The following is a 25,002-nucleotide window of genomic DNA, read 5'->3' as shown; positions in this document are numbered from 1 at the left end:
TCTGTCTCATCACAGATAAAGCATCGGGTTGACTCCGCACATTGATAAACACGACACATCGTAATTACCAACCAAAGAACGGCAATATGAACGCCCTTCTATCTGGTGCCCTGATGGCCTTCCTCGCTGCCACCTCGATGGCGTCTCCCCTCGCGACCACGTCGACCACGTCCGTCAAGCCCACGTTAACCGCGGCCGCCGGGGCTCCCACCTTCACGCCGCTCACGCCGGCTGAGATCAAGAATCTGCAGACGGAGCTGATCCTCGCCGCCTCGTACAAGGACAAGGAGCAGGTGCTCTTCCCGCCCAACAACGGCGGCAGCGCCAACAACGTCTCGTTCCAGTTCGTCAACAGCCCCGGCACGCCGCCCCAGGACGGCAGCGTCATCGTGGGCAGCGTCGACTCGATCCCGGGCCTGATCGGCACCCACGTGGCGGCGGCCATCGGCTTCATCGGGCCCTGCGGCCTCAACGTGCCGCACCTGCACCCGCGCGGCAACGAGTTCCTGACCGTGGTCAGCGGCACGCTGATTGGGGCCTTCCTCCTCGAGGAGGACGGCCAGTTCGCGGGCGACGTGCCCCAGGTCGCCATGACGTTGACCAACTTCACCGGCATGCTGTTCCCCCAAGGCCACATCCACTGGCAGTTCAACCCGACGTGCGAGCAGGCTGTTTTCGCGGCTGCCTTTGATAGCAACGACGAGGGCCGCTTCCAGGTTGCCCAGACCTTCTTCTCGTCCATGCCTGACAACGTGCTCACGTCGTCTCTGGGCAACCCCACTTTCTTGGGACCGGCCCAGCTCGACCAACTGCGCGGGATCATCCCCGATGCCTTTGTCGTCCTGGTAGATAGTTGTGCTCAGACCTGTGGCATTAAAACTGCCTAGGTGATTGGAAACTACCCTAGGTAGGGGCAGGGAATCAGGTGGTAGGGTAGATTTGTGGAACTTTAATATGGTGGAGGCGGGGGGGAGGAGAGGAGGGGAGTGAGACGAGGGGGGGGAGACGAGGGGGGGGGAAGAGGAGGGGGGGAGGAGGGCTCCAGAGGAAGAGCTGAATGGGGTATACTTGTCGAAGGACGATTTTGTTTGTGTGGATGTTGGGAAATGCACGTGGTGTGGGTGATGGCCGCGTTTTTGTTCGCTTAGTTATTATTGCGGCATGCTCCTTAGTTACTCGATAGTGCGAACATTCACTACTGATAATTGGTACATAATGGTACAAGCCGGATTCCAACTTGCATCATAAAAAGTCTTGAACGGGGCCGGCATCAGTAGGGATCCTGTCACGGCCCGAAACTTTTCAAGGGGTGACAGGTTTTCAGACGCGTGCATCTCGGCCAGGATAAGGGCTAGTAGAAATCTAATTGAACGACTAGATCTAACTCATAACTCAATAAGAGCTTTCTATTGGTATAAAACGCATCTAAGAACGCTATTATACGTAGTTGTAAGTTGATATCTTTAGTGAGCGGCTCCGCCCGTCAGTGGATTTTTTCGAACGCCATACCCGACGCAATCGTCAAAGTTAACTGCATGTTAGAAGTAACTAGGACGTGTTTTCCGGGCGGCTAAATAAAAATGTAAAAGAATTAGTCTTGTCAACGACTCTAGTTACTGCTGCTCTTAGACCGAACTCCAAGCCCTCTAAGAGGGATCTTCAATAAATTTGAAGTGGGCAGGGAAACAACCGACATCAAGACACGTGCAGTGACCTGTCCGTCAGTCTTAGGCCTAATTACGTACTTGATCACTCAGATTACAGGGAAAAAGGGTGTCTCATATGGCGGCTTAGAAAAGGGTGGCTTAGAAAGGGTGACTTGGACAGTTGGGCGGATTACATAGTAAAACAATAAGGAAAAGAGGGGGTTCTCGTCGTCAATAGGGACATTGCGGTCTGATCAGAGGAAAGCAAATCGCGTTGATGATGTCTATTTATTAGAAATGCCAGGCGCTGTCACGGCAAGTGCCAAAGCAGCTGGCTGGCAAGTGCCAAGACAACTGGCTAAGGGGTCCTGGAAAGGAATCTCAATTGGGGTGCGGGGCTGGGTACGAAACCGAGTGGCCTGTGCGGCGCCCCAACACGTGACCCACAGACCAACCCTACTTCTTCAAGCCCCGCACAGAATTTGGAACTTCTTTTACTTTTTCTTTTCCTTAGCTTTAGATTCTACGAATACAGCGACCTTAATGCAGCCTTGCCTCATCTAGTTGACTGTGCGGTGACAGGCACGGCTATAGCTATAAGCCTGAGCGTATGGGAGCTACATGACAAGGGGCCGCGCGGATGGCAGACGCAGTATTTACATGCAAATGCGATAAAAATAGCGCGCAAAGAAAGGGGCTGACTCCTATGCCGCAGTCAAGGTATTACTACTATCTTATTATAATTGCCACAGCACCTAGGCTAGACTCTCAAGAAGGTTGGGCGGCTGTCTGCTAGGCAGTGCAACCGCGCTTGTCGGGAGTTCTCTCTATGGCTAGATCTAAATACAGAAATTGATGTTCTCCAGTGGTTCGCTTGCGGCTTAGAATCTACCGCGAGTAGCGAGTGCAGGCGATAGTAGTAAAAGATGGTACATAGCCTTAGGTGTATCATTGCCTTGCTTCGCTGGCAGTAGCCTGTAGTATGGCAAATGTGCACATAAAGGAAAAACGTGGTGGGTTACTCGGGCTTAGCACAGCCAGATTTATGCTTCGATGCATCGAAGCCCTACTCGATTACCTGGACCGTCTTAGTTGGTCGATTACAAAGATGCTAGAGACGGTTCGCTGCGCCGGTGGTAGGGACCGAGCGTGATGCGTTGTCGCTGTCGCCACCATATCATTACCTGAATGCCAATTGATCTAGGATCAGGAGTATTGGTTGGGCGACAAGCTATGGCACGCGGAAGCTACGTTCCCGCGGGCGAACTACGTTTAGGTGCTTTGTTCCTAAAGCGATCCAAGACATGGCACTGGTACTAGGTCTCGTAACAGATGCGACGTCGCCAACGCCTGTTCATCATAATAAACGACGATATAAGCCCGCAATCTCTCCCTTTCCCCATTGCGATGTCTCTTTTGAGCTTGGCGCAGCCGCAACCTGGACGTCTCATATTTCTATTTGAGCTCTGCTCCTTTCAATCTGTTAGTTATATACACGCCAACTCAAAAAAGCAATCCCAAGGATGGCATTCCTCCTTCCTATCGGGGCCTGGGTTGTTTTCCAGGCCTGGATTGCAAGCGGGATCGTGCAAAAGGCGGAGAGAGCAAAGAGCAGGCAGAGATGCAAGGGCAGGAAGCAAGCGGGCGAGAGAGCCGTTGATGCATGACCTGTAAGAGGCTCCCCTTTCTTGGTATATCTACATCTCCGGCTTCTAATCTAAAATGTTCTGCTTTCGTCCAGGAGAATGAATCCATCGATGACCAAAGCGTTAGGAGAAGATATCACCTCGGCTAGGCGGGATATCAACTACGAGCCGGGAGCTAAGAACATTGTGATCGCCGGCAACCTCGACGCCGGCAAGTCGTCTCTCATCAACGCTCTCCGCAACTGCGTCATCGCCGATAGCGCCTATGCGCCAACGGGCGCATCCGATACGACCATGTCGCGCCACCGCTACCCCGACCCAATACACCAAAGATACATCTAGTACGACACGCCGGGGGCTGGCACCATTAACGCTACTGCATTCGGGTACTACTACAACTAGAGGCTCTTTGCCTACGACATGGTAGTGCTCGCCCACGAGTCGAGCCTGACCGAGGTAAGTCATGCTACTGCTAAAAGCACCCAGAGCCGAGCGGCAGCTGATGGCTGACCACCCGTCTCAGAACGATATCCGCCTATTGCAGATCTGCTGACTGCTCAAACAGCCCGTCATTGTGGCGCCGACCACATGCGACATGCATATCCGTAACTACCAGGACGAGCGGGCAATACACGTTTGGTTGTTGCAGAAGCCACTATGCGCGAAATGCGTCCTGTGGTTCTCGGGCAAGAGCTAGCCGCTGAACGCGGTGCCTGAGTTAAACGCCACCAGGGCTTAACAACCCAGAGGCAGGCCGCGGTCGAAGTCTAGCATAGCCTAGGGAAGCCGGTCCTCCTTCCCGCACCCGGCGCGTCGTCTGCGAAAACGAGCGACTTGACGTTGTGACCTTGAGTTCTTGAGAAGTAGCTGGGTGCCTGGTGGGCAGGTACCGACCGCACTGGCGGGAGTAGTTTACGGATGGTTAGCGTGCCTTGGGCGCCGCTTAGCTATGAGTTCATCAGGGCCTACACGCTATGTAGATACCGATGACGCTAGAGGTGCCATAGCGCGTCCAACACCCTGTTAAGATAAGTGGCGGCGACGACCTTTATTTCACGGCGCCGCTGCCGCCGCCTGCCAATGGGCCCACATTGGCCAGTGCCTTATTGCTGGTGTTGCTGCGGGGCATGGCTGGTTGGCGATGGCTTCAACTCTCGGCAAGGAGATGGCTAACGTTTGAACAAAGGGGCTTTGAGCAGGCATTTCTGTCACGGACTGGACAAAAATCGCAACCCGAGCGCTGTTCAGGAGCTAAATACGTCCACACGTAATTATAAAATTTTAAGTCTTTCTAAGTAGTCTTTATTATTAGATCTACGACTAGTTCTCTTACCTTAATAGCTAGTTGCTATGGCATATATCCCCCTATGTAGTAAGGAAGTTATCTTCAAGTTTGCAAACTTAAAACGGCGAGCTAACGACAATCGGTATAGAGTTATATTAGGTAATTATAACTACCCTATTATTTCTATCCTTCTAATTTATTTTAGGTAAACGAAATAATCGCTTACTCCGGCAGAAAAAGGAGACGGGGTCGCCGGGTGGCGGAGCGATAGTGTCCTGAATCTGGGCTTAAAATGCTATTTTCAAATTAAGGTAAGTATAACCGGGGTGACCACAAAAGTAACCTCTCGCTCAGCCGGGCTCAGCCTAGCTCAGCTTAAGGCGGTAATTGCTCAGCTTCGAAGGAGGAAATGGAAACTCTCGTTGCGGTTTTAGGGTTATGTAATGGCTGTTATACGTGCTGCCACATTGTGTTAAGAAAGTACACTCCAATCCCTCACTTTCGCCAGTTGGCAAGTACCGCAACAGCAAATTCAAGGCATTGGATAACACGACTCCATCCTCTTCCGATACTGCCGCTAAGCACACAACTTATGTATTCCGCCTACTAGGCCAGTAATCAGTTGATCTATGTTGAAGATGGAGTCTAGGAGGCGGAAATGAAGGAGGCGGAAATGAAGGAGGCGGAAATGAAGGTGGCGGAAATGAAGGAGGCGGAAATGGAGGCTCGAGAGAAGAAGGCCGGGATGATTCAGACCATTTTGTCCCATAGTGAGAATGACTTAATCCATGATATTCCATATTCCAAGCAGGATCTCCTTTGTAGCAACGGCAACGTATATCTCACCTAAAATTAGCATGTTTCATAGTAAGCAATGTAATTAGCCCATTGATTGCCTAGGTAGGCGCATGCCTTAAATAATCCTTACCAACGTCATGCTAGAGCCCAGCTGTCCTTCTCTTTTGCATGGACGGGGATGTTCTCCTATGCTAATTAGAATATACTACAACACGGTGGGAAGCAATGCTCAGGTAATTTGAAGGTATGTGGGTAGGTAGTCGCCTATTTCTTTGGAATTTGGAAACCCAAAGTGCCTACTTCTATTTTCCTTCTCGTGCCAAGCCAGATAGGTGTAAGAGTATCAAGTTAGGTAGTCACCCAAGTCCCTGACGTTGTTAGCGGCTCAATGCCATGTATAAGCAAGCTCTGGTCTACACTTTTGTGCAAGGGTATTGCATTCTGACTAAAAGAAGTCAAGGCAAAGGGTAAGCGGCTCAATACACGAAAACCAACGAGCAGGGGAAGCCACAACAAGTTTTGCAACCAACGTGATAATCATTTCAGCAGCCTTGGCCTGGATAAACTGGCCCGGTCAACTCGGCGTTCCGTGGCAGACAAAAGCGTCCGAGCATTTAGTCTAGGTTGCTCCCTGGGCGGACAATGGAGTAAAAACGTGGGAGCTGGTGCGACCTAAACTCATGCGTCGGGTGACAGCTGTCTAGACCCAAGTCAAGTGGCCCGTTCTGAAACCAACCTCTCGGTGCCTTGGTTGTACCATAATTAATCCCCGTATCTGCGTACCGGCAGGGGAAACAACACTATCGCAACCGAGCTGCGGGTAGTGGGGAAACGTTGTACGTAGTAAGGTAGAGGCTGCGTTTTCGGAGAAAGTGGATCTAAGACAGAGCCGTCGCGCGGTCTCGTCAGCTTGCAAGTGTAATGAGTGCCCCACTAACAAATATCAATGTCCTAATTAACTACGGAGTAGCGTCTGGGCGGCAGAGGGAAGGAGTGGCTGAGCCAGTTGGAGTTCGACGGTTTCCCGACCCCGTTTCATGCCTGCAGCTTGATAACGATAACGTTAGCTCTCCCAATCGGCCCTTGTCGGATTTGAACCCCAATATTCCCCACACCAACAACGATGAAACGATTCAGAGCGACAAGAAGAGTACGTCATGCAATCCAGCGAGGCTAGAGGCGTCCCGACTCCTGCCAGGCTTTAGAATTGGAGCGGGAGCGCGGGGTGGCACGGAGAAATGCCAAATCGGGAATGGATGGGCCAACCAACGGCCCGCGCTACCTCTCCAGCCAAGACTCCAACGTCGTTTTGTCAACCCCCTCAGCCCGTCAGCCAATCGCTCAACCGTCAAACGTTTCGCCCTTTTGTTCGATGCGGCAACCACGTCCGAATCCTCCGCGCCAGCAACCAGTCGGCAAGTTGCCAACCGTGAGCCAGAAACGTGCAGCAACTGAGCAGAGCCCCACCAAGCCGCACAATCGCCCATAGAGCTCAGGTGGCATACACGCTAGCGATGGCTCGGTGAACCCCTGAGGACGCGATAGACGAAATCGCGCACCCCGATCAGCCAGCCACTCTCCCTCCCGCTTGCCACCACCAACACCCCACCCCCGAACGTCTATGGCTGGCTCACACCCCCCGGACGTCTATGGCTGGCTCGCACCGCGCCCGCGCTCACTTTGCTGGGCACTCTGAGGAGTACAACCTCGGTCGAGACCCCTATGTGACTACCTCTGAACACCTGCATCTCCTAGAAGCTCGGCGACGCATTGAGCAGCCAATCAAGCTGATGCATTAATCCCAGGCCATGCATTAGCTGCGCGGTCCAAGCACCCTGACATCGCCATCGCCATGCCGTCGCTATCTCCAATCTCAGTCCACCTCGTCTCACACCATGCCATGTGAGCCTCCTTGAGATAAGCACCGCGGCCGAGACGAGAACTTGACATGAACGGGTCATGACCGCCATGCCACGCGCTTCGCTGGTCCGAGGTGATCTACAACACTTGCCGAACGAAACCCCGCCAATATCCAGCAAAATCGCCGACGTGTCCCGCCTCTATATTGCCTTTAAGCTCTCTAGAAGCCCCGGCCACCGGGTGGGCCGCGTCAGTAAGACAAAAAAAAAAGGCGACCGTTCATACCCGTCGCCATGACGCTGTACTCTTCGGCGCCGGCGTTCCGGCCCTTCAGCGACGACAAGCCGACACTCCTCGTATCGTGGTGGATTACCGCGCTATGCTCCGTCGTCATCACGCTGCGAGTCGGGGGCCGCTTTGTCCGCGTCGAGAAGCTGTTCCTGGAGGACAAGGTGACGGCCTTGGCGCTGATCCCGTTGTCTCTCCGCATGGCACTCATCCACGTCGTCCTGGTCTACGGCACCAACAACGTGCTGCTTGACGGCCAGCAGCTGTTCGATACCGACATCAGCCACCGGGCGATCGGGAGCGGTCTCGTTCTGCTGACAAGGCTTCTTTATCCCGCGGTGTAAGTCATTGCCTACCACTCCCGTCTCTACGGCGGTGACCCCCCGATTTCCTAGCCACCGACTAACGCCGCGGTTTCGTGCAGTCTATGGGCGCTCAAAGTGGCTACGCTACTATTCCTCGAACGCCTCGTCGGGTCGACGGGAAAGAAACGCTACACGTGGACGCTCCTCTTCCTGCGCGTCTTCCTGGCCGCGACCTTCGGGGCCGTCGTCGTCAGCGACTTGGCCGAATGCCCGGGATTCAAAAACTACTGGACCGTGACGCCCGACCCCGGTGGACGGTGCCGCCAAGGCTACGGCAACCTGCTGACGGTCGCGGTCTGCAGCGCGCTGACCGACCTCATGCTCGTCATTTTCCCCATCGCGGTGGTCGTGTCAAGCCGGCTGCCGCTGGGGCGCAAGTTCATGCTCAGCATACTCTTCTGTCTCGGCCTGTTCACCGTCGTCGTCTCCATATACCGCGCGCCGCAGATCGTGGGGGAGCACGGATACCAAGCCACACGAACCATGTGGGCGTCGGCTGAGATATTAGTTGCTACCATCGCAACCAACGCACAAGCGCTGGGCTCCTTCATGCGAGACACGGGCGTCAAGAAGGCCAAGTTCACGTACGACCCGGACGTCAACTCGGCAGAGGCCAGGGCCGCACAGAGGACCGTGCGGAAGGATGTCTGGGACGACAGCGACGACGGCCCGGCGGCGGACCACTCCGAGTCCGTAGAGCCGTCCGCGAAACTGAGAGAGTCGAACCCGTCGAAAATTGCGCTGAGCCGCACGGCCAGCCAGGACTCGCTGATCCCCAGGTCGCGTTTCGCGCCCGTCAACGGCGACGTGATGAAGACGACGACGATCCGGGTGACTGTGTCTGCGGCAGCGGAGGCGGAGGCGGAGGCGGATGACCGCATCGGTACCCTGTCGAGGCATGGCAGCGTGGCTAACGGGGGACCAATGGAGCGCACCGTTCTCGCGAGCGGCAGGGGCACAGTCCGGGGTACAACGGTGCCTCTCCAGAGCATGGGGCCGTTGCCGTCAGTCGAGGACAGCAAGCGTTAGCGTGTATACGATTAGTGTAAAAACAAGCTTGTTGGATTGCGAGACAAATGAACAAATCCAAATACACTCAATGCGTTCGAACGTTGCCCCCGCTCTTAATTGCGTTTAGCTGCGAATGTGTCACCGCGTGTCTCCACTAGGTACAGCACCTGCACGGTTCTGCAGGACGCGATATCACAGCCAAACCGCGGCCAGGAAACTCGATAGCGTGAGCTTTGACACCTGACTAGCGAAACCTCGGCACCCGCGTGGTGCTTCTTTGAGTGTTCGACTTCGACGACCATTCCTGAACCGGGACTGACTTGCTGTGCGCATGGCTTTTGTGGCTTGAAGAGTGCATGAAGAATGACGGCCCAAACTACCTGATTCGGGCCGCATGTCTTGAGGCTCGCCAGACCGGGTTTGGTGCGGCGCAGGTCCAGGTCCGTGGGCAGGGAGAAGGGCCGGAACTGCACACACCACCCGAGCCCAACTAACAGCTACCAAATAAGTGGGGCTTCGGTTACAGGCGAGGCAGGTACAGAGTACCACCTCAGGCAGGCCGGTACCTTGCCGATCGGGATTTCTGGTGAGAGCAGAGTGGTAGCTTTCTGCTTTAGTTTAATTATTTTAATTATCGTAGCTTATATGTGCTATGGATGCATCTGGGCGCATCTGGGCCCCCTTTTGGCTTATCAGCACGCTAGCAATGCCCGTGATTGGAGGTTTTGGGGACATCTCCTTAGGGGTTAGGGGCCAGTTTCGGCATCGGTAAAACTAGCTTGTAATCCAAGACGCTGCAACCAATGGCTGCCATTTCTTTCGAGTTGAAGAATTGTTAGTGAGGAGGCGCAAGCTTGAAGTCATCTTTGGTTGGCCATTTGTTCTTTTCCAGGAAGTTTTACCGATGCCGAAACTGGTCCCTAAGGCTCCGAGTCTCACTCTCGAGGCTCCAAGTCTCACTCTCGAGGCCCCGAGTCTCACTCTCGCGCGCAGCAGCGCGCAACCAACTCGAGTTTGGCGTGCCCTGCTGCGCTGCTTCATGCGCAGGCTGGGTGGCAGCTAAGACTCGCCAAACACCACGAAACAAGGTGCTGCAGAGTTAAGCAGCATCATGCACCAAGAGGTTGAGATAACGAAAACCCCAAACGTTTTTACCGAGGAGCCGCTAAGAGGTGTTAGTGTCAAGAACAGCCTGAGGGTACTGCTAGCTAGCTCGCATGTCGAAATAACAAGGCTGTTTCCCGGCGGAGGGAGACAACGTGCGTGACAAGCAGCCTAGTGACGGCCGGTGGAGCCCGGAGGGTGCGCCGATCCGGCCTGTTGCGGAGGCAATCCCACTCGGAAGATGCCATGCCACATGGCGTGCTGCCCATGCAAGTGGAGAGTCTCTGCCGAGGATATTTCGGGCCCAGGTCTGTTCGCCAGAGGTCCATCTGCAGGGCGATAGATTGGCAGAGGCAACCGTGGATTCAGTATCGCCAACACAACCTTATCGCCAACACAACCTAAAGGAAGGCCCGTCCAGCCGTGCTTTCCTGCCGTGCTTTCCTGCTCTGCACATCAGGTTACGCCACCTAGAGCGGGCGGCGGACATCTCCGCCCCACCCACACGCAACCTGGAATTTCTGTGGCGTTCGGTCGGCGTGCCAGGTTCAGCAGTTGGTTAAAAATCTGCGACACCGAAGCCGTTCCCTCGTGCACGCCACGCTGCATGGAAGCCTTTTGCGGCGCCCAAGACGCCTCAAGCCGCCCGTGGCTGCCGCCTCTGGGGAGAAAAACACGCAATCGTTCAAGAAATACGCTAACCATGCGCCTTTGCAGCATTGTTGCTGCCACCCCCTTGCGCGACCCAACAACGCGGCAGGTGCAAAGGTGGTGGCACCCGCCCCAACGTCCAATGGTAGTGGAGGGCACGACGTTTCCACTTTTCGACTGGGGGTTTGGCGGAGCAACCTCCCGATTTTGTCGATTTGCCCACACACCCCAATTTTTTTGTCCCTCGAATCTTTCCCCCCCTTCTGTCCGCCTCCGCGAGATCCCTTCCCTCGCCGTCCATCGCCTTATCAGCGAAGCGGGTTCCCAGCTGCCCTAGTTCATGACGCCAGACAATACCGATGCAATGCCAGGCCCCATGTGAAACTGCAGCGGAATTGCATCACACGCAGCTCATCCGGCACTCACCACTGCATTGTGTGTCGTCTCTTCCAAAGGGGAGTGAAGTGAAGACCAAAAAACAGCTTCCACGGATCCTCGGCTTGGCCAGGTGCGGGGCAAATTTCCCCAGTTCGGTCAGCAACAACCCAACCCTCTTTTGGGGTATCACTGGACAACGACGGCCACCCCACGCCATTCTCATGGGCCTGTTAGCTATTGTTTTCTTGTTATATAGCCTTCCGTCTCTTATTCCGGGCCATTGGTGCGGTCAGCCAGCCAGCCAGCCAGCCAGCCATTTAATTGTATCTTATTTTAGCGAGAACTGGAAATAATCCCCATCCCCCATCTCCCCCGCATTCCAGCGCCTCGGCTTCTTCAGGGGTCACGCATGGCAAACCGCAAAGCCCTGTACTTGTACTACACATAGCACCACGTCAAAGCCCAGTCCCCAGCGTCCCCAGCGTCCCCAGCGCTCGCACAACACACGCGACACTTTGCATGTTCTTTGGACTGTTCCCGACGCCCTGTACCATACCATCGGTGTGTTTCGGCATCTAGCTCTTCAATGAGCCAACGCCCAAGATGACCCTCGACCGAGACATCGAGATGAACAGGCTGGGCCTGACGACCAGCCTAGCAGAAGGCAGCAGCTACAGCGCGCGGGGGCCGAGCCGCACCTCCGGCGCCGACCGCTCCCGGGAAGTGGTCAAGGGCGCACTGGGTCGCTGGGTTGACACCTTTCGCCGCGAAGACGGCACTGGGAAAGATGGCCCCGGCGGCGGCGAAGACATCGAGTTTCGCGTCACCGACGCTGACACCTCCCCCGTCTCCGTCAGGGGCCCCAGCTTCGGAGCCCCGGCCGCCTCGGCCACGGGCGTCAGCGTCGTCCGTGACCACCAAGGCGGACGCTACTACGACCTGCGTTCGGCCAACAACAAGACGGCGAGTTCCCTGCTGTCTCGCGAGCTCAAGGGCCGGCATCTGCAGATGATTGCCATTGGAGGTTCCATTGGCACCGGTCTCTTTGTTGCCTCCGGCAAGGCTCTCAGCGAGGGCGGGCCCGCCTCGGTCTTGCTAGCCTACATATTTGTCGGCGTCATGCTGTTTTGCACCGTGCAGGCTCTCGGAGAACTCGCCGTCCTCTTTCCCGTGGCTGGTTCCTTCTCGGCCTTTTCCACCCGGTTCCTGGACCCCTCGTGGGGGTTTGCTATGGGCTGGAAGTGAGTAACCCCTCCCTTTTCGCGGATATCTTGTCCTCTCCAACCGGATAGGCCGCTTCCTTTGGCCGCATTCACTGTGGGTACAGAACCATGGCTGACAGCATCTCCGTTTAGCTACGCGCTACAATGGGTCGTCGTTCTCCCATTGGAGATCATCGCGGGCGCTGCAACAATAAGCTATTGGAACCCAGACTTGAACAAGGCCATCTTCGTGACTGTCTTTTTGGTCGTGATTGTTGTCATCAATCTCTTTGGCGTCAAAGGTTACGGCGAGGCCGAGTTTGTCTTTGCCATTATCAAAGTTACTGCTGTGATAGGGTTCATGTGAGTGGCGCTGGTTTCTCTCTCCTTCCACCCCATTGCCCTTCCGCCTCTCTCCCCTCTGAGCGCGACGTTGCACGTCACTGACTCGCCACGCAGCCTTCTCGGTATTGTTATCAACATAGGGGGCACGCCTACCGGGGGCTACATAGGAGGCAAGTACTGGAAAGACCCGGGAGCCTTTAACAACGGCTTCAAAGGGCTTTGCAGCGTCTTTGTGACGGCAGCGTTCGCGTTCGCTGGTACCGAGCTTGTCGGTCTCGCGGCGGCAGAGACGGCAAACCCGCGCAAGTCCCTACCAAGAGCTATAAAGCAGGTGTTCTGGCGCATTACCCTTTTCTACATCGTCGCCCTCACGCTTGTCGGCTTGCTCGTGCCTTACAACGACCCACGTTTATTAGGCGCTACCAGCATAGCCGACTCATCTGCTAGCCCTTTCGTCATTGCCATCGAGAGTGCCGGCGCCACGATCCTCCCAAGTGTCATGAACGGCGTCATCCTCGTGTCCGTCATCAGTGTAGGCAACTCGTCCGTATTCGGTTCGTCACGGACACTCGCGGCCCTCGCCGAGCAAGGCCAGGCGCCAAAGATCCTTGCCTACGTCGACCGCAACGGCCGGCCTCTCATAGCTATTCTGGCTGCATCGAGTGTCGGGCTGCTCGCCTACCTATCTGACGTGAAGGCCCAGTCGACAGTCTTTGACTGGCTCTTGGCCATCAGCGGTCTCAGCACCATCTTCACGTGGGCCAGCACGTGTCTAGCCCACATCCGGCTGCGCCAGGCCTGGAGCCACCGCAACCGCTCGCTTAGCGACATGGCATTCCGTGCGCAGGCCGGCGTGGTCGGTTCCTGGATTGGGCTCGGCATCAACGTCCTGATCTTGATCGCCCAGATATGGGTCGCAGTTTCCCCCATCCGAGATGCGACCGACGGCCCAAGCTCGGCTGCCGACATGGCCGAGAACTTTTTCCTGCAATGCATGGCAGTCCCCGTCGTGCTCGTCTTCTACATTGGGCACAAGCTCTGGTACAAGACATCTCCCGCCCGCGTCGAGGATATGGATATCGACACGGGCCGCCGCGACTTTGGCCGCCTTGGCATCATCAAGGCCCAGGAGGAGGAGGAGCGTCAGCTATGGCCACAGTGGAAGAGAATATATAGATCAGTGTGTTGATGGGCCAGATTTCTTGTACTTGTACGCTTGGAGAATAATCTGGTAGATAAGTGTGCTATGCGATATATAGATTAAAGTTGGTCACCAAAAAAGCCAATACGCGGCGGATAAGGGTGCTATACAAAATGCAAAACGAATGTTCAAATGCCAACATGGGGTTCGTTCGCCTGTCGAGAATAGGGGAGACGCCTCTCGGGTAGATGTATTTACAAGAGCCGTGACCCATTCAATAGAACGAGGGAGTGCCGTAAGAAATTCTTGCCCGCTGTAGTCCCCCCCCCCGTTCTGTGGGGACATTACACATCGTCCTCCTCGTCTAGACCTTGTGTGCCTCCTCTTGTCTAGACCTTGTGTGGAGCCAACAAGTCGTACTACATGCCGCCGTGTAGTTTTTCTGGGATCGTTTGCGTGACGGGTTCAAAGTTTGTCACACCCGCGAGCCAGTCTTTGGTGGCCAGCTTGTTGTTCTCGGACGAGCCCGAGCGTCCAGGGCATTTGAGGTAGGGGTTTGGGACCAGGCATGCCGTGTAAATTGGAGTGGGCTCATGAAGCAACGAAAGATAGTGCTGTGTCGCATGGATCCAGTTGTGTATCGTCGGGGGTGGTATGGCTGGGGGCTTGTGGGCGCCTTCAGGGCTGGTTTGCACCGGTTTTGGGTAATATTCTTCACTCATTATCTTCGACTTGCAGTATAGCAGCATCTCGATCAGCTGAACCTCCCCGGGGGGTTGCGGTGGGTAGTTAGTGTTGTTTACTGAGTCGTGTCCGAATACGTTGGAGACGCTTTTTAACTTGTCGGTTAATGTTGATACGTACTCCCAGTCCGTCTCCGCATGGTGTCCGCTGGTGCCGTTCTTAAGCGCTAGTTGATGCACAGGAGCAGGTGCGTGAGACATGGTTGGTAATGGTTGGTATTGGATTTGTCTAGTTAGGTGTGGCGAGTAATTAAGTGGAATCACACGGAGAGTTCAGGTTCGGACAGGACGTGGTATGTTGACCAAGTGGTAATGTGTGACTTCGACGACGCTGATATTGAAGTTTTGTGTTGGGATCATGTCTAGACAAGACCGCAAACCTGCAGGGCGGACTCGTAAAAGCAACAGAAGGGTAGACCCAGGAAGATATATCTCCATGTATATTATCAATCATGAACACGCCGGTACATGACAAGAGAAGGCCAGACTGCCCAGTCAACTTCCGCGGACCCCGGAGGGCGGGCCGCCAAGTTTTCACACCGTTTCAGCCAGAGGGCGGCTACCCAGCGCGCTCGTTCCATATCTAGCCTTTTGTTGGTCGAACATGCTCTCGACCTGTGTGGCAATGTGATTTTGGGCGAGTTGGTTGCCGACCTTTGGCGGGTGGTGGTGTAATGTGCAGGTCACGAGGGTCGAAACGAGGCCTGGGACGCCATGAAACCACAGGACGGCGTCTTTGGTCTCCGAAAGCCCATCCTTCAAGTTCGTGTCCGAGCCCAAGTCCGAGCCTGCTCCGCCTCAATGTAGCCTTGGCCCTGTGGCAGGTGGCTTCGCTATCTCTATTCGGCCAATGTGCCGCATCCCCCGCCCCGTCCCAAGTGGAAGCCAATCTCCATTGGCTAATAAGTGGCTGGGTGGTTTGAAGTGCCCTGGACTCGTTCCTGGCCGAGACGTGCTGTGTTGCAACTTGTTTTAAAATCCTGCTGCCGTCAGTAAATCTGCTCGATAGACTAGGAAACACTTCGATTAACAGGAGAGGCAGAAACATTTGCCTTGGCCTAGCTCGGCACACGTTTCCAGAGAGGGCCAGATCGTGATGTAATGCGGAGCTCGGCCTTGACATGGTTTTGGTACAAGTCCCGTCTCCTCTTGCTTTCCCCGCCAAGGACCTGACCAAAGACGACGGGTTTCAGCCACACCGGCCGTCTGCCATAATACCTCTGGGCCGCACTGCGCTTTTTCTCATTGCAATGGTCTCCAATAAATACCGTTGCACGCCAAGATAAATACACTTTGCTCGGCTGTACACAGCTTTGGAAAAATATCAAGCGGTATCCAGTCCATACCTTGTGAAATACAAGGACATATTCTTCCAAAAAGACGACGATGGAAGCCTCCCCAACATTGGTTGATCATGGATTATTATCGGCTTGGATCCATGTCAGCCGCCGACTGCTTCTCTCGAAGTAAGACGAGGAAGATTGCCCCTCAAGATGTTGGCTTTCTTATCGTAGAAGCTGCTACTGTGCTGAAGGCCCTCCACAGCGCAAATATCATACATGGCAACGATAAGTCCAGCAGTATTTTTTACGTGGATAATAGGTCGACTGGTACAAGCTGCTGTCTACTTTCAGATATGGGTTTTCTCCCAGACACCCCTGCCGATTACGAACACGACGAGAAAGTTTTACTCTGCACAGCCCCGGAGCTTTTTAAATCTCTGTAAGACCCGTGGAATAGCCGCCAACTACCATATCCTTTGTGTGATAATAAAATTGATATTTGGTCACCTGGCTCAGTCGCTTTTTGGGCTCTGCTCGGAGAGGATCCCCGCCCATTACGGGTCGGCGCCCCCGGCAGTGATCGCACCGAGATGGAAAAACATTACATATACATTTAAACGCAACTGTATGACCTGCGGAATGATGCGAGTATGGTACATGAAACTTGGTTATTGAATCTCATTGGATCTATGTTGTCTCTCTCGCGTGTACTTTGGCCGACGGCGGAGCAATGTATAGACTTGGCCAACATATACATGGCCAACATATACATGGCCAACATATACATGGCCAACATATACATGGCCAACATATACATGGCCAACATATACATGGCCAACATAGACATGAACAAGCTCTTACTCTCCCAATCATCTTTGCCGACAATACCAAGTTTGAGTTTGAATGGCGTTCCCCAAGGCGAACCTGTTCAAGGAAGAGATCAGTATCCCAAGACTATAACGCAGCCCTGCGAACCGCGTCACGTCCAAGTGGTAGACTCCTTAGAATCTAATTCATTGGTCTACTGCTATCGCGGAACCCTGCCTTTTGACTACTCTACAAAGTTCTACCTAGGAATTACCCTAGCTGTCTCTGCTCGCAAACTGTTACTATCTGTACTCGCCACTCTCCAGCTCAGCCATCACATAAGTTACGGACCCCCCCCCCCCTCCAGAAGCTCAAGGGCATGTTCCTCCGGCTGACATTGATTCAGGAACACATAGCTCAAGTAATTGGCTGAACAAGCTTGTTCCCGAAACCAGTGCTCGTGATGGACTATGACCTCGACTATGCGGAAGCTAGACGGCGAAATGGCCCGGTATTCGGACAAGCAAAGGGAGCTGCCTGCCAGTCACGAGCAGAGGCAGGACAAAGGAAAAACAATGGTGGAATATAGCTTGTTACTAGCCGCGAGCATGTCCCAAAAACAGATCGGCGCGGCCGTGAACAAGTCCCGAGGTGAATTGGCTGAGCTGTTGGGTGCAATGAGAAACTCCAAACGGGAGCAACGGCCGACTGCGAAAGAAGTGGAAAATTCGGCGGGGCACATCTGCCAGAGGGCTGCGGGGGCATTTTGGAAACGGAATGAGCAGCCATTGGCCACCAGTGCTGGCGTTTCAGCCCGTCCCCAGGTTGGGACTGAGGATTGCCGCCCGTAATAAATGGCAACAAGAGGCTGCAACCGCAAGACTTTACGCCGGAAGAACTGCGAACAATGCCCTTCTCCAGGCCTCCTCCTCTAGGCCTCTAGCTTTACGCTTCCGCAAACCTCTCCCGAAAACACCAATACCAGGATCTCCCAAAAGGCTCCCACCCCAACCTACTCTTCCCAAGTTGGGCACTGACTACCGACTGAAAAGTCCACAGGCATAAGGAAGGTAGGAGACACCCCGCTGTCAGGCGATCTAACGTCAAAGACGCGCCTCGACATTTGCGTCGACACTCAGGAAATGGGCAGCAAGCAGGAAGACGAGGTCGGTGGCCTCAACTAACATCCACAACAACCTTTCTACGGTTTTATACAGCTTTCCGAGGCTACGAACAAAGTCTGTTGAACCCCCCGCGACCCACAGCACAAGCCTTTTCCCGTCCAAGCTATAAATTCTGCTCCGTCTCGCCTGGTCGCCCTTGCTGACCTTTATCTCTGTCTAATCAATCACCACCATCTAACCTGACTCCAGCCTACCAAATGCCGAGACCGCCGTCCGACGAAAAGGCACTAGCGAGCTTCTCGCCGCAAGAGCGCGAATTCTATGATTTTTACCGAGATAATAAATTCATCGTGGAACTGGACGCGTGGGGTTTTGCTGTACACAACCACTGGAAAGCGCCCGGCCTTGCGCAGCAATTTCTGGACTGGTGTAATGTTTGGATTGAGCGGAGGTTGGCCCGCGCGTCCGACGGGTCGCGCGCCGAGTGGTTAGCTATGATGGACATCATCAAGTGGGGGGAGTGCACCGAGACCGGGTTCGGCGCAGCGCTGGCACCAGTCCAAATAAATGCCAAATCAATCAAATAAGGAAAATCGTATTTGCAGGCAAATAAGCCATTTTGGAGGTCAAATTCAGGCCAAATCGAGGGTCAGGTTAATTGGCATATTTGTAAATATTTCCCATTGGTTGAGCCATTTTTGGGCCCAATTTTCCGGGTTTTCCTGGCACCAGGGCAGTCCCTGACCAAGGCCAACCCTGCATTTTCTGGTCCCGGGAAAATCCTCGGATGCCCTGAGTTCGAGTGCCGCCGTGCCGCTGTAATGCAACTATCGCCAACCGCCGTGAACAAACTGCTGTGCTAGGCCCAGGCCTAGCCCGGGGCACTGGTTGGCCCCTGCAGATCCAGCCTATCCCCCGCACATAGATTCTCCGCCCACGCGTAGATAGCTTAGCTTCCATAGAAAGCAATACACACACATGCATTCCCTACGTGCCCTCGCATAACTGCCGAATCCTACCTTCCTGCAGCCATTTCCCTGCTTCCTTGGCTCCCGAGTCCTCGACAACATGCCTGCCTCCACCGTTGATGTTACGACCCTCTCGACAAGCCTCCCTACCGCCGAAAATCGTCCTTGGGCGAGTAAATGAGGATCCTGAAGGTCAAGGGCTTTTTTCCGTGTCATTCGGGGCTCGATTTCCTTGTTTTTTGGTGGATCGGCAAATTCCGTCAATTAAGTCAAATAAAACCCACCCAATCAGAGAGAGCCTCTTACACAGATAAACACACCATTTTGGGCCTCAAATACAGTCAAAAAAGGCTTCATATTTAGACTGATTGAATTGATGCCAGCGCTGGTTCGGCGTCGTGGTGGAAATCGACATGCACGGCCGCCCCGGCGCGGTCTGGGCCATCTACAACTTCTACCGAGATGGCGATGACGACTTCGATGATGAAGAACCTTTCAAGACAGAGTGTAAACACATCCCCGTCTTCGACCTAGAAACTGGGCGGCAGCTTCCAGAGATTGACCGTCTGCTTAAAGGGTGTTCGGAGACGTTTACGGTGGCCAAGATTGCAGGTAGAGTTGAAGAACTGGCTGTGGGCAAGACCTTTGGATTCGACGTTCGGGAGTTTGGGGAGCGTCAGCTTGTACGGGTGAAGGAGGTATCAGCTGGACAGCGTTCGTCTCTTGTGCGCCAGTTCGTTGGGATCTAGGTGGGGTATGGGCCTTGACAGGGTTTGGGAGAATTCCAACGGGTGCATGTATTTTGGCCAATACCTTGCTTTGCCTCTCTTCTTCCTTCTCTTCTTCCTTCTAATAGTCCTGCTCTTCGTCCTTCTCATAGTCCTGCTCATGGTCGCTGTTTTGCTCCTTTTCGTCCTTAGCCGTAGCTAGGCTTAGAGCGGCTAGAGTGTCTACGGTCGTTATTGGCATTTTTTGGTAGCCCTGACGGAGCAGATCGGCAACTCCTGAAGCCGGCTGTTGCGGCCGCATTCTACACCTAATACATCAACCGTTAGCTTGCCCTACTTACAACATATGGCATCCCAGTACATGGCATTTATCACATGACATTGCTGCCAGGGGTGCCTCTGGTTTGAAGCTACATTCCATTACTCGACACGCTTAGTGTACATTCCGTTACTCGACACGCTTAGTGTACATTCCATTACTCGACACGCTTAGTGTCTTAATCACCTGGCCTCGGATCCGCTGTAATTAGTCCTTGTTGACTGGCTAGTCGTTGGGAGTGGTGGCGATCTGCGAAATGAATACAAATGACTAACAATTCGGGAATAAAAATCTCTCTGCGGTGGCGGAGCCTGGCGGCTGTGGGACCGGGCGGAAAACTCTGGCCGGCCGACATGCCACGTCAATGGGGGCCGCGGCAGCCTAGCACAGCCTCACTACTCCGTACACACTTTGTTGTTGTGACACGGTAAACATACCCCTGTCAAGGCGCAGTAGTGTGGCTTCTGAGCACCTGAGCTATTGCCCCTGTGCTCTCCCTTACGTATATAATGGCCTAGATCCTTTCCTTTGCACCACCTCCAATCTAGATACTTTTTCTTAATGCAGTTCCCCAGCTCTATATTCTGTGTCGCAGTTGTACTCCGCGAGATAGTCATTCGGATTCTGTCGTGAACAAAGTTGGACATCGACAAGAGTGGTCACGCAACCTCTGCCCTACTATTCGTCAGGACCTAATGCGTACCACAGATGAGAGCCTGCTTAAGGAACGTCCACAATACCGCAGCAAAATTCCGAATCCCCCTCGACGATGGAGAATCCTTTCACAACGATGCACGAGGCTTTTCAATATAGCCCGGTTTTGCTTGGCCCGAGACTTATTCGAGTCATCAGTCTGAGCCCTTCTTGGAACAACGCGGCACCTTTGCATATCAGTCTCAAGACCGTATGCGTTGTCGAGTTTTCGAGTTATGAATGTCTCTCGTACACCTGGGACGGACAGGTGCCAGACCGGTCTATCTACTGTGGCAGGAAACTCATGCTTGTTACCGCAAATGCCGAGGCCGCTATGCGTCGTCTCAGGCGAAGGCACCGCCCCAGATGCCTCTGGATTGATGCCGTCTGTATCAACCAGGCCTGTATCAAGGAGAAGAATGCCCAAGTCTCCATGATGGCCGATATATACAGCAACGCCAGAACAGTGCTCGTGTGGCTAGGAGCTGGCAACGAAGACAGCGAGAAGGCGATATCGTATTGTCACCGTACAGTATGCATCCCGCTGAAGTATGCAAAGGGTTTTGCACTACCCAATCCTCCAGAGAGGGGCAGGTGGGAAGCGTTGGTGAGGCGATTTCATCCTCAGCCGAATGTCAAACGCATGCTCAGGGAAGGTAATGTTGCAAGAGCATTTACGCAAGTGGCCTTCCACTGATCACGATAGATGATTATAGATTACCGTCTTTCCGTCGAGAGAGGGCTCAACCAAATTACGATGCATCGATATTGGAGACGTATATGGACAGTCCAGGAATTGGCTCTCAGTCGCCGATCCGAACTCTATATCGGAGACAGCAGACCGATATCGCTCGAAGAGCTAATATACGGCTATGACGTCCACGAGTATTATCCCGACGGAAATTCCCTCTTGTACAACCGAGACCGCAATCGTATGGACCTCGAATTCCACTTGGACAGTGCTCGCCATGTCCGGGAGAAGGCCGCATGGCACTCGTCAAAGTCGGTCCAGACTGCCGTCTCTCTAATCGAAAAGAGTTCAACCGATCCAAGAGACATTTTTTTTGCGATAAAAGCTATCTACCCTGATCTCCTTGGTAAGATTGAGGTTAGATACGACAGGAGCGCCGCAGACATTTACACCGAGGTGGCGGCAAGTTTGTTCGAGGGGGTTTGGGGTACGGACATGCTGGGATGGATGCTCGACACCGCAGGCATGTGCTTGCCAAAGTCGCTGGCTATTCCTTCATGGGTGCCGGATTGGTCTTCTGACGAGCATCCATGGTCGGATTACAAGATTATCATCCATCGAGCTGCTGGCGATTCCAAGGCTGCCGGGATGCTCTCGGCCGACTAGCACGACCTCCATCTGCTGGGCAAAGTCGTCGACACAGTCTACGAGCTGATTGAAGAGCCATTCCCGGACTGGTCGGCACGGGCCGTCGCCGTACAGACGGCTTTGGAGGTGGAAGAAGCCCTGAAGAATACCCGCCGAAGCCTTGTCTCGCTGCAAAAGTCCTCCAACTGCAAAAATCTGGCCAATCAGTTCGATAATCTCATCGTTACGTTGCTCATGGGCCGATGTCACGAAGGCGTTCAGCGGTATATCCTCGGCGGCTTGGGGGAGGACAAACCATCCACCTCGCCTAGCGGCGATTCATCTCATGGCAGTTACACTGTTTTCTCTTCCAATTCAACACCAAGAAGGGCGCTTGCACCTTGTGACGACAAACTGTCCTGTCGTGGGGTTTTCTTGACAGAAAAAGGCCGGGTGGGCCTAGGTCGTGTGGTTCAGCTTGGTGACAAGCTTGTTTTGTTGGCCGGTGCCCATCATCCGTATGTCGTTCGACGCAACCCTTCGAGGGACGGATACGAACTTCAAGCTTCCGCTATTGTGGAGGGTATGATGACAGGGGATGTGTGGTCGTCCGTTGAGGATAGTCTAGAATATGTACGCCTTGTTTAAGGGGCCTACTATTTGTGGTCCTCCCATTTGTCTCAAAGACAAGAAGACAAATGGACTTGAAAAGCTGACGAGATAGAATCGAACTCCGCTGGCCCCGTCTGCGGGGACCCATTGCAGTTGGCGCATTATATCTTTCCTGCAAACAAGCCTGAGCAAAGCGACGAGGGGTGGTGTGGGTGACTAGAGATTTGTGAATGTAATCGACCCGTAAACGACCCGTAAAGCAACAAAATATAAGCACGGCAACTTTTACTTTTAGAACAAGAGCCTAGGTAGATATTTCCCCCAAAACCCACCCTTTTTTTTCTTTTCTAGCCATTTGATAGCAATCATGAAATATGGATTTCATCTTCGTGCCCCGCAACGGACCTGTTGGACCACAACGTTCAGCTTCAAAGAAGTGACTGAAATCAGATCAAAACCAACGAAGGACCCTTTGTATCCTCTAAGAGAGCCCCTCGAGGCTGGCCTTGATCTGCAGCGCGAGGACCCTCGACCAGTACCTGCACATCGCGAGGTTGCCGCCGTGGAACCAGAACCCCGGGTGGCCGCTGCGGCGCCAGATGCCGCGCATCTCGCCCTCGGCGTCCCATCCCCAGACATCCCCGATGCGGTCCGCGAGTGCGTCTCCGAGGATGCTCCGGGCGCGCGTGCGCATGTTGGCGTAGCCCGTGGCGAAGACGATCTCGTCGGCCTCGAGCTCGGACCCGTCGGCGAACCTGAGCCCGCGCGGCAGGACCTCGACGACGTCCTGGCCCTGCTTGACGCGAATCTTGCCGTCGATGATGAGCTGCGACGTGCCCACGTCGATGTAATACCCGCCACCGCGCTGCAAGTACTTGGTGAATAGGCCGCCGCCGTTAGGGCCCGTGTCGACCTTGAAGCCCGCGGCCTCCAGTCCGGCCAGCATGGTGGCATCGTGCTCGACCTGCAGCTTTGTGAGGTCGACTTGGAGGCTTTTCATGACCTCGCTAGGCCAGCTCCACACGGCCACGTCGCTGTCCTCGATCGGCAGCCCGTTGCCCTCCGAGTACAGCGGCCCGACGAGGAACTTGAGCGCCGCCTCGCTCGTCACCACGCACGTCGACGACCGTTGCACCATGGTCACGTCGTATCCGTGCTCATAGTAGTCTTGACAGATGTCATGGCTAGAGTTGCAGGCCCCGACCACGATGGCCTTCTTCGTCGAGCTCCTAGTCCTGGCTTCATTCGGACCGTGGTCTTCTGCTCCCGGGAAGTCGGACGAGTGGCAGAGCACGTCTCCCTCGAACCCGTCCATGCCCGGGATATCAGGGAGGTTTATCTCGCCAGAGGCGCCCGTCGCCTGGATGACGTGTTTGGGGTGGAGCGTGCGCGTCTCTGACTTGTCCCCCCAGCCGCGCCGGACCGTGACGGTCCACTCCTTCTTGTCGTCGTCCCAGGCGCTGGACTCGATCTCGGTCTGCATCCACACGTTGAGCTCGAGAGTCTGCGCATATGACGCAAACCAGTCGGCCAGCTTGTCCTTGGGCGTGAAGACGGGCCAGGTGTCGGGAAAGGGCACGTACGGGAGGTGGTCGTACCAGACCGGGTCGTGCAGGACGAGCTGGTCGTAGCGTTTCCGCCAGTTGTCCCCGACGGCCGAGTTGGAGTCGACAATGAGCGCCGAGACGTTGAGCATCTTTAGCCGGGCATGAGCAGTCAAGCCGCCCTGGCCGGCGCCTGGCGACAGACGGGAATTAGAAAACATGTAACCAGCCGGCAGCAGATATATGTAAACGGAACAGAGAAAAACGGCATACCAATAATCAAGACGGCCGGCTCACTATCCACAAACTCGGAAGCAATCTCTCCCCTCTCCAGCCAGTTCAACCTGCCCGGCTTGCTACCGTGCTCGACGCCCTTGGGCCGTCTGGGACCGCGGGGCTCTTCAAAGCCCGCCAGCTCCTCGAGCGTGGTGAAAAAGGTCCATATCTTCCACTCTCCCTCCTTTTCCACCAGCCGCACCATGCCACGGCCGGCGCCGTGCCGCGTGGCGACGTTGATGAAAAACCCGATACCTTTGACATCGCCCGCGGGCGCGAACCCCGTGAGCTGCGGCTTCCGGAAGTCGGAGGACGCATCGATCTCGACGCGCGCGAGGTGGCACTCAGCGGCGAGGAAGGCCTCGATGGCGGCCGGGCCCTTGGCCGTGTGCAAGTCCCAGGACACTGCGACGTGGTCGCGCCAGAAGCCGTCGGCGAGGAACAGGGACGCGAGCGCGGCAAAGTTTCTCGCTACGACGGCGTCGTTGACAGACCCTACTACCGTGGCAGCGACGGCACCGGCGTCGACCGACTGGTTCTGCGCGGTCACTGGCCACGGGAAGGGCTCCAGATTGACGGACCCGGGCTCGACGCGCTGGCTGGACGCCGTCGCGGGGATGTGGTCGCCCATGGCGGATGGCGCGCTTCTGGTGGTTGTGGTGCTTCTTGGTGTGGTGCTTCTGGTGGTTGTGGTGCTTCTTGGTTGGGTGATTCTTGGTTGTGGTGCTTCTTGGTGTGGTGCTTCTGGTGGTTGTGGTGCTTCTTGGTTGGGTGATTCTTGATTGTGGTGCTTCTTGGTGGTGCTTCTTGGTTGTGGTGCTTCTGGTGGTTGTGGTTGGGCTTCGCTGGGGTTCGGGCTCCGGATAC

The 25,002-nt window shown here is 54.7% G+C and overlaps 7 protein-coding genes across 7 annotated transcripts; 6 read left to right on the top strand and 1 right to left on the bottom strand.

Moving 5' to 3' along the window:
- Positions 1-86: 86 nt before the first annotated feature.
- On the top strand, positions 87-887 carry B0T26DRAFT_753464 (RmlC-like cupin domain-containing protein; the record flags this gene model as incomplete). The annotated part of the gene is made up of 1 exon (XM_060445683.1): positions 87-887. The coding sequence occupies one exon, from the start codon at positions 87-89 to the stop codon at positions 885-887; it is 801 nt and encodes a 266-aa protein (XP_060294669.1).
- A 2,516-nt stretch (positions 888-3,403) lies between these two features.
- Positions 3,404-3,989, top strand: B0T26DRAFT_753463 (uncharacterized protein; the record flags this gene model as incomplete). Its single annotated transcript, XM_060445682.1, has 3 exons — positions 3,404-3,588; positions 3,697-3,748; positions 3,858-3,989. The coding sequence occupies 3 exons, from the start codon at positions 3,404-3,406 to the stop codon at positions 3,987-3,989; spliced, it is 369 nt and encodes a 122-aa protein (XP_060294668.1).
- A 3,539-nt stretch (positions 3,990-7,528) lies between these two features.
- Positions 7,529-8,470, top strand: B0T26DRAFT_613330 (uncharacterized protein; the record flags this gene model as incomplete). Its single annotated transcript, XM_060435935.1, has 2 exons — positions 7,529-7,863; positions 7,948-8,470. Coding segments are annotated over 2 exons (858 nt in total), but the record flags the coding sequence as incomplete, so codon positions are not given.
- Positions 8,471-11,635: 3,165 nt separating this feature from the next.
- On the top strand, positions 11,636-13,768 carry B0T26DRAFT_677690 (amino acid permease-domain-containing protein; the record flags this gene model as incomplete). Its single annotated transcript, XM_060440133.1, has 3 exons — positions 11,636-12,273; positions 12,388-12,597; positions 12,694-13,768. 3 exons carry the CDS (start codon positions 11,636-11,638, stop codon positions 13,766-13,768), a joined length of 1,923 nt encoding a protein of 640 aa, XP_060294666.1.
- A 6,738-nt stretch (positions 13,769-20,506) lies between these two features.
- Positions 20,507-20,905, top strand: B0T26DRAFT_595640 (heterokaryon incompatibility protein-domain-containing protein; the record flags this gene model as incomplete). Its single annotated transcript, XM_060435599.1, has 1 exon — positions 20,507-20,905. A coding segment is annotated over one exon (399 nt), but the record flags the coding sequence as incomplete, so codon positions are not given.
- B0T26DRAFT_362784 (uncharacterized protein) lies at positions 20,837-21,850 on the top strand. Its single transcript, XM_060434610.1, has one exon. The coding sequence runs from the start codon at positions 21,092-21,094 to the stop codon at positions 21,740-21,742; it is 651 nt and encodes a 216-aa protein (XP_060294664.1). The 5' UTR covers positions 20,837-21,091; the 3' UTR covers positions 21,743-21,850.
- Positions 21,851-22,796: 946 nt separating this feature from the next.
- Positions 22,797-24,766, bottom strand: B0T26DRAFT_650535 (flavin-binding monooxygenase-like protein; the record flags this gene model as incomplete). The annotated part of the gene is made up of 2 exons (XM_060438190.1): positions 22,797-24,052; positions 24,133-24,766. The coding sequence occupies 2 exons, from the start codon at positions 24,764-24,766 to the stop codon at positions 22,797-22,799; spliced, it is 1,890 nt and encodes a 629-aa protein (XP_060294663.1).
- Between the last annotated feature and the right edge of the window lie 236 nt (positions 24,767-25,002).

The sequence above is a fragment of the Lasiosphaeria miniovina genome (genome assembly GCF_030549165.1).
Source record: "Lasiosphaeria miniovina strain SMH2392-1A chromosome Unknown B0T26scaffold_5, whole genome shotgun sequence".
NCBI classification, from domain to species: Eukaryota; Fungi; Ascomycota; class Sordariomycetes; order Sordariales; family Lasiosphaeriaceae; genus Lasiosphaeria; species Lasiosphaeria miniovina.
Note: the sequence above shows the minus strand (reverse complement) of the source record. Positions and strands in the feature narration are given on the sequence as shown.

Bases quoted from the DNA above. Each gene is read 5' to 3' on its own strand.
- B0T26DRAFT_362784 (XM_060434610.1), top strand. From the start codon at position 21,092: ATGATTATAGATTACCGTCTTTCCGTCGAGAGAGGGCTCAACCAAATT.